At 41.7% G+C, this 15,594-nt stretch overlaps 1 protein-coding gene across 1 annotated transcript; it reads left to right on the top strand.

Annotated features, from left to right (window-relative positions):
- The first annotated feature begins 184 nt into the window (after positions 1–184).
- On the top strand, positions 185–15,218 carry PLIN2 (perilipin 2). Its single transcript, XM_074569173.1, has 9 exons — positions 185–328; positions 2,572–2,627; positions 2,708–2,903; positions 3,581–3,663; positions 4,191–4,476; positions 5,078–5,262; positions 6,014–6,148; positions 6,840–7,130; positions 14,247–15,218. Exons 2-9 carry the CDS (start codon positions 2,598–2,600, stop codon positions 14,379–14,381), a joined length of 1,341 nt encoding a protein of 446 aa, XP_074425274.1. The 5' UTR covers positions 185–328; positions 2,572–2,597; the 3' UTR covers positions 14,382–15,218.
- The last annotated feature ends 376 nt before the right edge of the window (positions 15,219–15,594 follow it).

The following is a 15,594-nucleotide window of genomic DNA, read 5'->3' as shown; positions in this document are numbered from 1 at the left end:
TTACAGTACTAAAGACGGGTCTGCCGACAGATCGGTCGAACAGGAGCTCCCTTTGCTAATACACATTTCTTTCTGGATGACGCCCTGCTCAGCGGCGCCCCCTCCTCCCTCCCCGTCCGCCCCCCGCTGCTCCCACCTCAGGGTGGGGGTGGTGCGCGGTGGCGGTGACGCACCCACCTCTCGCGAGAGAGCGGGCGGCGCGCGGCCGGCGGCGGCCGCTCCCCATAAACAGCGGGGCGAGGCCGGGCCTCCCCAGTCGGCGGCGGCGGCAGTGGCGGTAGTTCGAGCTTCAGCTGCGATATATCGGCTCCAGTTCTTCTCTCCCCGGGTGAGTACGGCCGCCCGCGGCGCTCCGGCCCGGGTCGGCTTGGCTCCCCTCCCCTCCCCTCGGCCGCAGGGGTGACTCCGCAATATGGTGGAGCCGGGCGGGGGCTGCGGGTCCGGCTCCGTCAGTGTCTCACCGGGGGGCCGCCTCCGCCATCGGCCCTGAGGCCCTCCCGCCGCGCATCCCGGTGGGCTGCTTAAGGCGCTTCCGAGCACTGGACCCCCGTCCTCGGAGACGTCCCTGGCGACACCTGGAAACTGGGGCGCCTTCGTCCCTTGGGGCACGGCGGGCAGCCGGGGCGAGCTGCTCGGCTCCTCTGCGTGGCTCGTCGTGCTGCGCTCTGGTCTTTAACTTCTTTCTATGGAGACGGGGGAAAGCAGAAGTTAAATTTTGCGACTTAGTTTATTCACTTTGCTGTTCAGGGTCTTTCGCCATCACGGAAATTTCGTATTGTGGGCTTTGATTTCAGGCATCTCACTCACCAGTTCTGGTGAGGTGGATGTGACTTTTGCCAGAGCAGAAACTATTCAAGGGATCTCTGGAACTGTGTGAGATCCTAGTTATCTTCCCTGTCTTTAAGAGCAGGAATAAATTCACGGACTAACTCCTGGTTTAGTTACTAAAATTCAAATCTGTGCCGTGTGTGACTGGATCTTTTAGGACACATTACAAATACGGAATACTCCTTAAATTAAGGGCCCTTCTTTGTTTTAGGGCCAGATTCTGCACTGTTAGCATCTTCTGCTGTTCTGCAGTGTGCTTTGCAGTTCAAAGTGAACTTAGAGTCATAGAATGGTTTGCGTTAGAAGGGACCTTAAAGATCATCTAGTTCAGTTGCACGCTGAGTAATCTGACTTGTAATGCTATGAGAGAAGCATGATGTGTTTCTAGGGGTATTTCAGTACTTGATAGATGGATGGAAAACTTCTCCATTACTGCTGTAACCCGTGTCTGTTACCTTTGTTAATGTACAGTGGTTAATCTTATTGCAGGTGTTACCTTATGGCATATCTGTGTTAATGTGGGCAAATATGCCTGTGAAATGTTAATAGCACACCTTTGTCCTTGTTCCCCATTATATAACAGGGAAAAGTTTTACTTAACCCTAGGCAGAATACTAACACGCTCCTTTTGATACTGTTGTGCGTATGAGACAGAAAACTGCTGTTGGCTTTCTGACAAACCCAGCAGAAAGTCTTGACAACCACTGTCCTTTCAAGGACTGACTTCTAGCTTGCCTTTCGGTTGCCTGCCTGTATGTACTTCACACTTCAGTGTCATATAAAACCATCAATGCAAAAAGTGCTTCTTGCAGACTTAGTTCAGCCTGCACGCATTCATAGGATGGCAGCATACTTCTGCGTGTTCTCCTTATGTGATACTGCAATATCCCTCTCCTTTTATAGGGTTGATATGGGGAGAGCGGTTAGTATTTTCTCCATTGGAATGCAGGTTGAAAAATAGTTGAGTAGCGTAGGCTTGTTGAGTGACTGCTGCGTTTCAGTGTGGGATGGGTAATAATTAAGTCTAAATTAGCATAAAGGAGAGTTATTTGCTGCGGTGGGAAGGTCCTAAGCTCTGCGTTACAGGCATGCTAACCTTTGAGCAAGCTGAGCAGGGGGAGCACTACACAAGCATCAGGCACAGCACAAGACATGATGAACTCCTCGAGCTCAGTGGAATGACTTGTGAGAATTGAGCTAGGCTTACTGAAATGAGTACTTCACCTCAACCTTCCATGTGTTTTCAAGATTTGGACAGCAATGGTGACTCAAATGTCAAACTTGACTCCCTTGTCCTAACGGAAGATTGAATCTGATTAAAGATATTGGTGATGGTTTCTTCACCTGTGTTAGACATCCTAAACTAGAGTTTTAGTGAGTTGTTGGCTGGCATTTCTTTGTCTTTGCTCAATAAATAAGCCCAAGTGTGTCTATTTCTTCTAGAAAAATTAATTAATCCACTAGTAAGTAACTCTGGTAATTCTGCAATAAACTGCACTACCTCAAAGCCTGTATCTTGCATGTGCCCTACTTGTGTTGCTTAAACCAAACAAAGTAATTGGGAAACAAAGTTTTGGATTTCTAAATTGTAACTATGAAATGTAACTCCTGTATGCAACAATGTGAACATCCCAATCCCTTTGATCAATGGGGCTGATTACAAAAGAGTTGATGGTTTCAAAGTCTGGTCATTCAGCCAAGTGGATCTGAGAATGCTGTAACTCAGATATGTTTCTTTCCTAGGCTGTGTAAGATTCACGACCTGAAAAATGGCATTGGCAGCAATTGATCCACAGCAGGTATGTCTGAGTAGCCCCATAGATTTCTACGTCTAGTTCAGAAAAATAGGAGGCAATTAACCTCTTTCTCTTTTAAACAGAACATTGTATCGAGGGTTGTCAACCTTCCCTTGGTGAGCTCCACCTATGATATGGTGTCCACAGCTTACATCACCACAAAGGATAACCATCCTTACCTGAAGTCAGTATGTGAGATAGCAGAGAAAGGAGTGAAGACGATTACTTCGGTAGCCATGACAAGTGCTATGCCTATCATCCAGAAACTGGAACCACAAAGTAAGGCAAAGATGGAGCTGTTGATGATAACTTTTAATTCAGCTGATTGCTTTATATATCCAGATGCACTTAGAGTTTAACATGATCATGCTGATCTAGAGTGCTCTTTCAAGTAGCTGACTGAACCTGTTGCCTGGCTTGTTGAGTAACTGATTACAGATGGTTATGATTTAACATAAAAAAAATAATCCAGAGCCAAAGCAGATTCCAGCTTTTGTAATACTAAACTGACTGACTCATCTTGATATGTGAGATGGTTACATAGTCTCTTGCTCAACACCTTCCTCCCCTTTCACCTGGCTTCAAATACTGTTTTGTACTTTCTCTCACCGAGAACAACTTGTGGTTAAATTTGGCAGCTGTGTCATAAAGCTGTTGTAACCAGGAGCCTGATTTCATGAAGTGGCAGGAGGCCAGGTGCTTTAACTTGTTCTAACAGTTGCTTGTAAAGCATCAAATGGATTTTCTTTGCCTGCAAATGAGCTTTTTTTCTGGCAGTGTAAACCTGCCTTGTTCATGGGCTTTCCTGCCTCAGTCTCACTGAAAAGGGGAGAAAACTACTTTGAGAGCATTGTTGCTTGAGCTTTCTTTCAAGAGAATTTTTTAATTGGAATTATTTTATACTAAGGGGAAAAAAACCCCAAAATTAAAACCAACTATTGTAATTTCTTTTATAGTTATAGTTGCCAACAACTATGCGTGTATAGGTCTAGACAAAATTGAAGAGAGACTGCCTATACTGAATCAACCCACTGACAAGGTAAGTTCTTTCCATGTACATTAGCTAAGCAGAAGAACTATATGCCCTTCCTCTTTTCTAGTGTCACTGAAAATACAGGGAGACAGATTTCAATAATCATGGCTATTTCAATAATAATGGCTTAAGAGCAATGAGAAAGTAAAAGGTGTTTCTGTAGAATTGTTTGTTTCCTTTTGGGAGGCCATTAAGCCTCTCTTTATTTTTTTTTTTATTTTGGTCACCACTTGACACCTCTATTTATAGCTGGTGTTCACTGGTGGGTATCTTTTTTGTTTTTAAAAAATTTGAGTCCTTTCTCTTTCTGGCTCAGTGTGAAGCAAATAATGTCTGAATTACACTCACTGAAGTGTTTTGAGCTGAAGGCTGTGTGGCAGTCATACCTTGTTTTGTCTTGTACATGTTTTCAGGGCAGAATTTCTCCTAGATAACCAACACTTGTATAAGCTTTAGCACAAATGTGTATTTCCCAGATTATGTGTCTCTCCCTAGAAAATATTTCTAGTGAATCAATCTGTTTCCTGTGGCAGGTTGTCGCCAATGCCAAGGATGTAGTTGTTGGAGCCAGAGAAGCTGTAACAACCACTGTGACTGGTGCCAAGGAAACTGTTGCTCACACCATCACTGGAGTTGTGGGCAAAACTAAAGAAGCAGTGCAAGACAGCGTAGAAATGACCAAGTCGGTTGTCAATGGCAGCATTAATAGTGTCCTGGGAAGTCGGGTGGTGCAAATGGTGAGCAGTGGAGTGGACAGTGCTCTCACTAAATCGGAGACTCTTGTTGACCAGTATCTCCCACTTACAGAAGCAGAACTAGGTAAGTGTCGCAGGTGGAGTGATTAACTTCACTCGTAAGAGAGAAGTAGTGAATGTTTATTAATATAAAACAGTGATTTAACAAAGTTAGTAGTGAATGCGACAGTGTTTTACAAGATTTGATGACAGGGTACACTTGATTATTTACTGCATAGAGGACAGGGTCAGACAGAACTGTCGGGGGACCCTCCTGTTGAGTCACGAGGTTCAGAAAGGATCCTGTTATTTTCTAAAACCCTTCTCAGAGGGGAGTCTAGGTGCTGCTGGATCCAGTCCAAGATTTGGTTAACGGTTTATGTCTAAAGGATTATATATGCACAATCAATCCTTTATATCACTTAGCTAAGATTTCAAAGTTTAGCATGCTATTAGTCACTTACTGAGAATCTGTGGCAGCAAGGAATCTGGTGGTAATGGCACCGTCTTCACAGGGAAAGCAGAGAGAAAGTAAGGATTTCCACATGTGGTGATCTATCAATGTATTCTGGTGCTAAAGAACGACTAAACAAGTCCAGTATTCAGCCATTATTAAGCAAATAAAATAGCCTCAGACCTCTTTTTTTTCCTCCACTGGTCAATTTGCTTCCTTTCTACATATCTAGAGAAAGAAGCTGCAAAAGTTGAAGGTTTTGAAGTTGGAGTTCAAAAGCCAAGCTACTACGTTAGACTAGGATCCCTGTCTTCAAAGGTCCGCACACGTGCCTACCAACAAGCCTTAAACAAAGTTAGAGATGCTAAACAGAAAAGCCAGGAGACAATCTCTCAGCTCCACCACACTGTTAGTCTGGTAAGTCTAAGTTTTCACTTGAGGTATAAAAGGCAAATATTGGCATAATTTGAGTGCAGAAAACAGCCAAAAGAGGCATAGGAAAACTAGAATTGCTCTCTCGAACTAGATGCATTTTCTAAATACAAAGCATTTCCTATTTGGAGCTTTCCATCACCATTCAGGAGGGGTCCTAAATCAGGCAGAGCTGTAAACTAATAAGGAATTTGCATGTAATTTTAAGCATTACAGAAATAGAAGTGACATGTTTAAAACTATATTCCTGTTTTAGAGTGCTGGGTTTGACGCAGTCTTCATTCGGTGAAGAAAGTGTCTTGCAATTTCGAAACACTTCAGTCCTTTAAGTCCTTTTTAAAAATTAAATGTTGGATTCTTCATGGGCTTGCTTTTCTTGCTGTGGGTATTCCTGAGCATTCCTGGGTACTTCAGTAGTCTTATCCTAACAATGTACCTTTATGTACAGGATAAACTGTGCATAAAGAGTCATGGCATTCTATACACTTTCAAATCCTTGTGTAGGATGCTAGTTGGGGAGGGGGAATTAGTTGAGGTAGAGGGATACACTACATAACACTTCAAAACTGATTCCAGTTTTCTTTTGAAGAGGAGGAACACATTCATATATTTCCCAAAGTGTTTTATACTGGACTCTTGAAGTATTTAAAAAGGAGGCTACAAAGCAGGTAGGGTAGGATAGCCCTAATGTAATTGTTTGGACTCTGCTTTACTTCCTTATTTGGCTGTATTTCAGATCGAGTATGCCAGAAAGAACATGAATAGTGCCAATCAGAAACTTCTTGATGCTCAGGAAAAGCTTTATCAGTCCTGGGTAGAATGGAAGAAAAATACAGGCCAAAATGATGATGATGAACTGCATAGCGCTGAGGTAAATAGATGTAAATGTAAACCAGGATTAAATGGATTGTGTACTGTCAAGGTAATAGCAAACTAACAGTCCCTAAAGTGTGCAGCGTCTTAACAGCAGAGAAACTTATGTGCAAATGTGGAATCTGAATGCTGAAGTTCAGGGCAGCTGACTAGTGACTACTATGGAAAGCAGGGGATGCCCAAACTCTTAAATGAGCCTGCTTCCTGCATATACTTTGGGGTTCACTTCCCCTTTCAAGAGGATGCTCATCCTGATTAGCATGTGAACCTGTGTTGGGATGTCCATATCTAGATTAGCTAGGACTTAACTTATCTGATATGGCCAGACCAGAAATAACAACTTCTCAGCATACAGCAGTCTTAGGCTCAAACTCACTGAGTCTTATATGTAGCTTTAAGCTGTAGTTCATTGATCTGGAATATCTCTACCTGCTGTGGCTTGTTATCCAGAGTTGAAACAAGAGCTTGCTTATCTGTCGCTGGGTAGAAGCTACTGATGTTTTTGTTCCACAAAGTACTTGAGCATTGAAGAAATATCAAGTACTTTCAAGTCTCTGACTCTTCAGACTAAGCTATAGCTTTATTTTACTTACATCCCCTTTACTTTGCTTCTTTATGTATCTTGAGCAACATAAAGCTGCTACAGTTATAAAAAGATACTAATGTGCTGTTATGCTCCTTGTTTCCAGCACATTGAGTCAAGAACTCTAGCTATAGCACGGAACCTCACGCAGCAGCTTCAGACCACCTGCCTCACACTGGTCTCAAGCCTACAGGGGCTGCCACAGCATGTGCAGGATCGGGTTTACAGTGTTGGGTCAATGGCAGGTGATGTCTACCAGAGTTTTCGGTCTGCGTCCTCCTTCCAAGAATTATCAGACAGCTTTCTTACCACTAGCAAAGGACAGCTGAAGAAAATGAAGGAGTCTCTGGATGATGTGATGGATTATCTTGTTAACAACACGCCGCTCAACTGGCTGGTAGGTCCCTTTTACCCACAACTGCCTGGCATTCAGCATGCTGAGAGCAATGGTGAAGGGGAGAGAAACTCCAGCCAGAAAGACAAACAGCCTGAACGCACTACTGAGTAAACTGCATAGCATGCATGTACTCTGCTGACTGACCAAACAAGTGGCCTTAGCAAGTGTAGCTGTCAAAAAGCCTTGGAGAAAAATCGATAAACATAAGAGTGGGAGAATGATACAGAGAAAGGACGCTCAGGGCTGTGTTGTCCTGTATAGTTAAAGCACTCTAAAACTCAAACTGTCTCAAATGCCTTAATATTGGCAGCTTACAGTTGTCAAGATGCCTTGTTTGTCTGTCAAGTTAAGAAACCTCACCATGCGTATTAATACCATTAGTCTAAATTAAACCTACCATAGCTAAAAGCATTTGATTTGTTGCCTAGCCTGTACCAGAATGATATAAAAGTCTTCCATACCGTGAAATGACTTTAAAAGCCCTGCAGTCTAGCTAGGTACACTTAAATTCCATTTTTGGTGCAGACCACATATCTGATTGTTAGGGATCTGACTGTCTTAAATTCTGCTGCTACACAATTCATGACAAAAGTTCTGTGAATGCAGAATTCCAAAGCTGAAAGTGAGGTTTCTGAACGAGTCAGCTGGAGTTACTTAAATGCTGTGACAGCGCTAACATTAACTATATAAACTTAAATATTGTATAATGCAGTGACCTGACCATAAAAATCACAGAATATCTCAAGTTAGAAGGGAACCCATAAGGATCATGAAGTCCAACTCCCTGCTCCTGGCAGGACTGCCTAAAATTAAACCATGTGACTAAGCATTGTCCAGACACTCCTCGAACTCTGACTGGCTTGGTACAATGACTTCCCTGGAGACCCTGTTTCAGTGACCAACCAAATCATTATCAGTACACTTACTCTTGTATGCAGTATAAAGATTCATGCTGTTTGTACCCAGGTGCCTGCTGTTGTGTGGCTTGTTGGTTTGTTTTTTTTTTTTCCTGTCTTTTTGTAATCCATTTTGTATGTTAGTAATAAATGCTTCAGTAGTCAAAGTCTGTCTCCATTTCGGTTGTGTTTAAAACAAATGTAACTTGCTGTTCTGTGACTCCTTCAAACCGTGTCCAGCAGAAAGCAAGCTTGAAATGCAAACAAAGTAGACACGCATTGAAAATGTATTTGTGTGTGTGTTTATGTAAGATACTGCTGCAGCATTTCCTTCCTCCATTTGAGTTCTTGTGCATCTTTCCATTCAGTCTTAGCTGTACTACGGCTTTTTTGGTGCTTGCTGCTGTGTGTAATGATGACTTAAGCTGTGAACTGATGGATGTTCTAATATTGAGAAGGATATGGACAAAAATACCTGTCCTGCCTTTGCAGTAGGTGTTCTGTTTGTGTGAGACTGCCAGCTACCTGCTTTGGCTGCTGGCTTCCTATAAACAGTATATACTCCTCAGCCGCAAACACCAGTTTTAACCTGTTTAACTTTATTTACCGTCTTTTGAACTTGAGTGCCTAATGTACATTAACTCAGCTACTTGGGTGGAATTGTTCCTCAGTAAATCCCATGAATCCCTTCCCTGGAAGAAAATTACAGTCACTAAGAAATAAGCTTTCTTGGTTTAGTGCTGTCCAGGTAAGTGTATCCATGTTCTTAATGCACGCCCTGTGCAACTTTGAGTTGCAATTTTTTAGCGTAGCAATGCTGGCCACCATTTTCAAAGAGGTCACCAGATAGCGTGAAGCAAAAATGGAGTTCAAAGGAAGCCTAGTGACACATTGCTACATGGAACAATGCTTCCACCTGTTACAATGTTGGCACTAAAGCAAATTGCATGTAGTCTAGCCTTCTAATGCGAGAGGGCTTGCTCAGCTGTTAAATCAGGGTTGGTCTAGAAGTGTGAAGAAGTGTTTTAAGCACAATATTAAACCAGATTGTAACAACAGAGGAGTACAGATAAAGATTCTGTAACTTCCAACTCTAAATGCTTACCTTCTGTAAGGGGGCTGTTTAACATGAGATGGTGAGATAATCTTTTCCACCTAGGGCCTGAGTTAAGACTTCTGGAATTCTTTCAGCAATTAATTGTGTTTAAGCATTGAATGACTCCAGACAGAGAATATCCTTTTTTTAATCTTGATTTGTAATAAAATTTGTAGAGTGCATTGACTGTTGTAGAGGTGCTCACAACAGAATGGGACTAATCAGGTTTGAACTGCAGCTGGCAGTTCAAAGAATGGAATTGCCCTTCTTACATGTATTTTTAAAGTCTGAAGGCTGTGGGCCTTCATTTTGAGGACTGAGAAGTAAACAGCACTATCTAGTATTAATGCAAGAGCAATACACCTCTCTGTTCCATCTTAAGCTCTGCTACTCTTTCATACCCTCTTAGATGGCTGCCCAGCTTTACTAAGCGTCAGCAAGCAGGTGAAGTAGAAAGCAAGGAAAAATGTTACGTGCCTAGACCTTCAAATCATTTCTCCCTCACTGCGCACTGTTGGGTGTCTTCTGTGTAAAAGTTACTTTGACTTCTGCCATCTGACCTACAACCACTGGTGGCAGCTAGAGGAATGCCTGGTTAAATGCTTGCCTGATGGTTGGGCTAATAGCCTGTTACACCAAGATGCTGTATGCAGGTTCCTGTATCACGCTCTTGTGTGTGGCTGTTTCACTGGATCCTGCCCCCCCCCCCCCCCCCCGGAGGTGTGTAAGTTTCTATCCACCCCCTCTAATAGAATTAGGAACCCTTCCTTGGTGGAAAAGAGGGTTGAATAACAGCAAATCGGTATGTTCCTGGTTTATTATGTTGAATAAAGGTCTCTGGATTGAAATTACTAGACCCTTCCAATAGGGACAGCACTGGATGTGTTGCATCCAGAATTGAATTGCAACTGTAGCTTACATGGGTATCTTCTTGCTGGTAATCTAGTACAGCATATTGCTAGAGCCTATTCTAGTTACAAGCCTACAGACAAAAGTTGGTATTTTTCTCTAGCACAGTTAAGAGACAGTGACTATTAAGATGCTGGCTGGAGGCAAGAATGATGTGGACACCTTCCAAAAGCCATCTTTGTTTTTTTTGCCACAGTTGACTAAAGCTGAAGTACATGCTAATAACTGCTGAAAACTCTCAAACAGAAGGAGGAAAACCTAAGATATTAACAGAGCATAAATATTTTCTGCCATTTTACTTGTTTCTCTATAACTGCAAGTATCACACAGCTCAGCTACACTGCACAGAAACTTGCTTGCTCGCTGTTAGTACAAAACCACTTTTGAGGCTGTAGCTTAGACTAGAAAGCTGTGAAGGCTCTTTGGAACCTTTAAAAAAAGGTAAGACCAGGTATGTTGAAAATGATAGGAAAGAGTTGATTCTATTTGCAGCAAGGCAGATAAATTAGATGGAAATGGAGCAGTGTCAAAGGCTGCTAGTCACACAAAACCTGGGATGGTAAAGGTTAGAATACTGACGAAGTAATTATCACTGGTAAGGTTATTTAGGGTTTATTTATAATTCAGAAAATTATTGTTTCTCTTTAAGAGATCACTGGAAAACCATTCACGCTAGTTGAAGCCTCCCCTTTTCAGGCTCATGCAACAGAGAACTATTTTCCTACTATTGCTAATAATTCTTTGCCTCAAAAGTTTTAAACACAAGCATTTGTAAATAGCTCTGTATGGTATAAAAGTTTTGCAAACATCACCTTTATAGCAGCATACACACTGGTTGTTAAAGGAGAAGCTGCTGCCTGAGCATTCACACACCACCCAAGTCTTTCACTGCTCGGACCAGGGTCCCCTTGCTGCAGGTGACCCCAGTGAGCTGACGGGTGCCACTTTTCACTCCTCACACACACTTAGTCTTGGGTACGCTCCCTCCTTCTTCAGGCTCGACCCTAGGTTTCCTGCAGCAGAGTCTCAGGGTGTCAGATTTTATAAAAATAAGTAATTTAATTGAAAGGTATAGTAGCGAGGTCAGCCTGGGCTGGGTGCCTCTGAAAAGGCAGTGATGATGAAAACATCAGTGTGTTATCAATATTTTTCTTACACTCAAAGATTGAACCCAGCACTGTACCAGCTGCTAGGAAGATGACTAAGAAAAGTAACTCTGTTGAGGCCTAAAGGCTTCAGCAAATCTAGCTACTCATGCTAGGTAAAACCTAAATTATACTTTACAAACAGCATAAATCACTCAATATTATAACCCTAAGTAATTTATTCTAATTAAATCTTACTTGTTTAAGCTAAACAACTAATATCTGTCAACATTGGTCAAATCCAAATTGCAAGATTTGTATAAGGACTAGAGTTGCAGGGATGTAGCTAATTTGCCTTAAGAAAGGTGGAAAGTTTTTGAAATCTCTCCTATTCCCTAAGATGACTTTTTTGCAATAATCTTTTCCAAACTGCAACTTACAGCAATACTATATAGCTAGTAAAATAGGTGAAATGATTTGGAAACAATTGATGTTTATTATTGTTTCTCTTTATTAAAAACAAACAAACCAACCCAAACAACCAAAACCCACAAAAAAACAACCCAAAAACTTATATAAGCCATCTAATTAGAAAGAGAAAATAGAACCTAACTTATTTTTTAGGCATGATCTGTTGGTCATTTGCTGGAGGTATTGTGCACAGTGTTTTGTTAAATCTATTTCTCGGCATAACAAGATGGAAATACTATTTCTTTTGGATAATACAGCCTCTGATGACTAAACATAAGTGCTTGTTCTGAAAGTATACAAAATAAGAACCATCTCTCAAATTGCTAGTGGCTCAGTTCTGAAAATATATTAAGCAAGAAAAAATGGATTAATTTAAAGTTAAGTTGGCACTGACATTAACACAACACTGAAGTATGCTTTGCACTCTTCTGTGCAAATATTTTGCAAGTTTTGCACTGTTCTGCGTAAATGATATAACTGCATCTTACAGAGAAATGGCATGAAGAGTCCTATCTGGCCTTATTCTTTGTTGCAAGAATTGTCTTACTGCTTTGATTCAGCTTCCTTTCAACTATGAAAAGTGACATGGAACTGAAGGTCCTTTACCTAAGCAAGCCCATTACACCAAGGGCTTTGCATTGTTTTAGTCAGACTGTTGCAGATGTCGGTTCAAAACTGAGATACATCATAGAATCACCTAGGTTGGAAGGGACCTTTCAGATCATCTAGTCTAACCATCAATATAACTCTGACAAAAACCATCACTAATCTAAATGATGCCCCTCAGCACCACATCTATCCATCTTAAATACCTCCAGGGATGGTGCCTCAACCACTTCCCTGGGCAGCCTGTTCATGAACCTGTTCTACCCTGACACTAACAGATATGGTCCAATTTGAAATTCTGTCATGGCTCTGAACATCTTACTAGTACATTAAAGGAGTCAGCTGCTTGTGATGTGTGCATTAAGGAGATGAAGAAAGCACAAACTTAAATTTTGAGTGATTATCTTGTTGTTAGCAAGAACAAGGATATAAGTAATAAGAGTGTGTTAAAGCTAGGATATAGTGAAAATTATCAGATGCAGTTACTGAATATGGTTATGTGCCCTGCTCAGTGTAAATACAGAATAAAACAACTTGTTTAAACCACCCATTTGGGCACATTTTAAAATGAGTTTGCATATGGACTACTTGGCCTTAGTCTTGGTAAGATACCCCCATCTGTACTGCGTACGAAATACAGGGTTATGTGCTGATAATGGGAAAACTTGATTTCTCCAATTGCAGTAATCAGAGTTTTAGGTAAACTGCCATAAGCAGAAAGATAGAAGATAATTCTTGCTGGTAGAAAGATGTGTTTCCCACATTACTAGTACCTTTTGATTTTTTTAGAAGACAGATTACTGATCTCATTTTGGTCAAGTTTAGGTACTCGAAGTGGTCTGCATTTCATTGCATTCACTCTAGCACCTGATAAGTGGCATGCTGCTTAAATTCTTCTGAAGCTCAGTTTTAATTAATATTTTAATTAAGTCCCTGGTGCCCTATGGCTACCGACTCCCTAAGGAACTGAATTATTCATGTTCAGTGCTTCAGCGCTATCCACAACCTGATAGCTGAAACAGTAATCCCTTTAGCCTTTAATATGTTCTCTGTTCTTCTGACACATCTTCATAGCAGGCAAAGCACAGATTTTTCTTGCGTACTATCTTTCATAAAAGTAAGTCATAAGCAAGGTGTTCTGCAGTTAGGGAATGGATTAAAACTGCTTCTCCAGTCAGCACTGAGCTTAAGTTACAAAAATGCCTAGAAGCCTCTTCAAGTTGCTGCTTCTTTGTATATGCAGAACTGAATTGTCAGCGTGCAGCAATCGTTATGGGCTGATACTGTGCCTGGCTCCGAGTGTGTCACATCACCAATATTAAAGCTAACCATGAATCAAAGTATAGATAAAAGTTCTTTTTACTTGGGGCAAAAAACTTTTGGTTATGAGTAAATTGCTTAGTTATATCCCATTTTTCAGAAGTGCCTAAGTAATCTAAGTCCTACTAAGGGGACTTAAAGGTTGGGACTTAAGCTCCTAAGTGACTTAGCCAACATTTTTAGAAGTGTGTAACATCCATGTATCCACCAACGTCTCTGGCAATTCCTGAAACCGCCTGCTGCTTAACAGTACAGAATACTATACATGCAGTAGGACTGCAGTTCCAGACACTTGCTCCCTCAGGAAAGGTTTGATGTGGTAGGCAGGCAGAGGAGGCCAGAGCAATCTGTATCAAGCTCCTCAGGGCAGGTTCCCTTCTATAGCCTATAGGCTTTCCTACAGGAAAGAAGAAAAGCAAAGTAAGTTAAAAAACTTACTTCATTCATTTTCTAGTGACCCGTTTCACTAAATACACTCCACTAAGTTCAGCTATGTTCCATCTTTACTATAAAATCCTGTTTTCTAAGCAACTCATCTACATCTTGCATAGTATTTGGCCTGTCTTAATGCTATGTGTTTCATATGTGACTAAGCACATTTCACTCTGTATTCAGTATTTTGGGTCTGATTTCTAGAGATGCTGAGCATCTTTGTCTCCTGATTCAGTGAGGAGTACTGCACAGATTTATTTAGTTTTACTTTTAAATTGATTAAAATTTCATTCCTATGCAGGTTCCAGATTTCACTATTACAGACCTGTCTTCAGAGTCAGATGATATCCCAGACATTTTGGATTTGGATGAAGATGATCAACAAGACTTTTCACGCACAAATGGCCCTTATACTACAGGGCAAAGAGCTGAGTAAAGAGAAGCATAAAAATGTCTTTTTGATACAATGTACTTTTGCCATGTTTAACTTATATTTCTCCTTTTTAAAGATGAACCTGCCTAGCTTAGGGATTTTGGGGATATTTTTTTTTTAATCACTACTGTTTGACTTAGCTGCATCGAAATTCTGATTTTTTTTCCGCCTAAGGAATACATACTACATTAATTCATTAGCATGGGTGTCAAGCTCCCATTCTACAAACCAGGTATAGCCTGAACAGTGTATCCAACTCATCTAACCTTTGTTAGTGATTTGTTCTCCTGCTGGCAGCAGCTGTGAGAACACTCCAGTGCTTTGCATAAAGGGCTGCCAAGAAAAGGAGTTGATGAGGATTTACCCACAAAATTTCCCTTTTCGGTCTACATTAAAACCACTTCCGCATCTACCTCTCTGCTGGTGGAAGGGGTAAGAGACTTTGTCTCAGTTTCTCTCAGGTTCTTTTTGTTAGGCTCTGTACCTAGAGCTTAGAAGCTTAGAGCTTCCCTTTGGCACGGGTGCTTTATGCACAAAAGGACTCCCTTTTTCTCCACATGCCTTCTGTGTGCAAGAGTTTTGCCCATCCTGATGCTATCAGTTGTAGGGCCTGAGACTAAAAAAAGGGTAAATGATTAAAAAAGAAAGTTTTCTGGGAATAAGGATGACAGTTAAAAAGGAAAGTGGAAGAGCCTGTAAAAAGTAAGGAAAAATGGAGAGCAAAGAGATACAAACAGGTGTGGGATGATTTAAAAGTAAGAAAGAGAATTGAAGGCAGGGATACTTCTGGTGACAGTGATGATCCTTTTTATGTTTAAATAAAATCTCAATGAAATCTTTGCTATGGAATGTTGAATCCGCATTTACTTGCACACAGTGACTTTCCGTAGGAGTTGGGGTGAGCGGGAACCGGACTGGGGGCAGCCTCACGGCGTTTCTTTCCTGGGCTCAGGCTGAACTCCTCCCACAGAGCTCTCCTCCGTGTCGCCGGGGTGGCCGCAGCAGGTCTGGAGGTGTCGCACGGTGCTACTTCGCATACAGCCGCAGAAACATCGCCCGGCAGCAGGCCTTGCTGTGGGGCGAGGCCGGCGCGCCGGCTCCCTCCTCATCACACACTTGGCTGGCGTGAAAAACTTCTTTAGCCTAGTCACTGAAATGCCTTGCAATAAAAGCGTGAACCGCAGAGCCTGCTGCCGGTGCGAGTTTTACTTGGTTT

The sequence above is a fragment of the Larus michahellis genome, chromosome Z, assembly GCF_964199755.1.
Source record: "Larus michahellis chromosome Z, bLarMic1.1, whole genome shotgun sequence".
Taxonomy (NCBI): domain Eukaryota; kingdom Metazoa; phylum Chordata; class Aves; order Charadriiformes; family Laridae; genus Larus; species Larus michahellis.
This window is presented reverse-complemented; position numbering and strand designations above follow the sequence as displayed.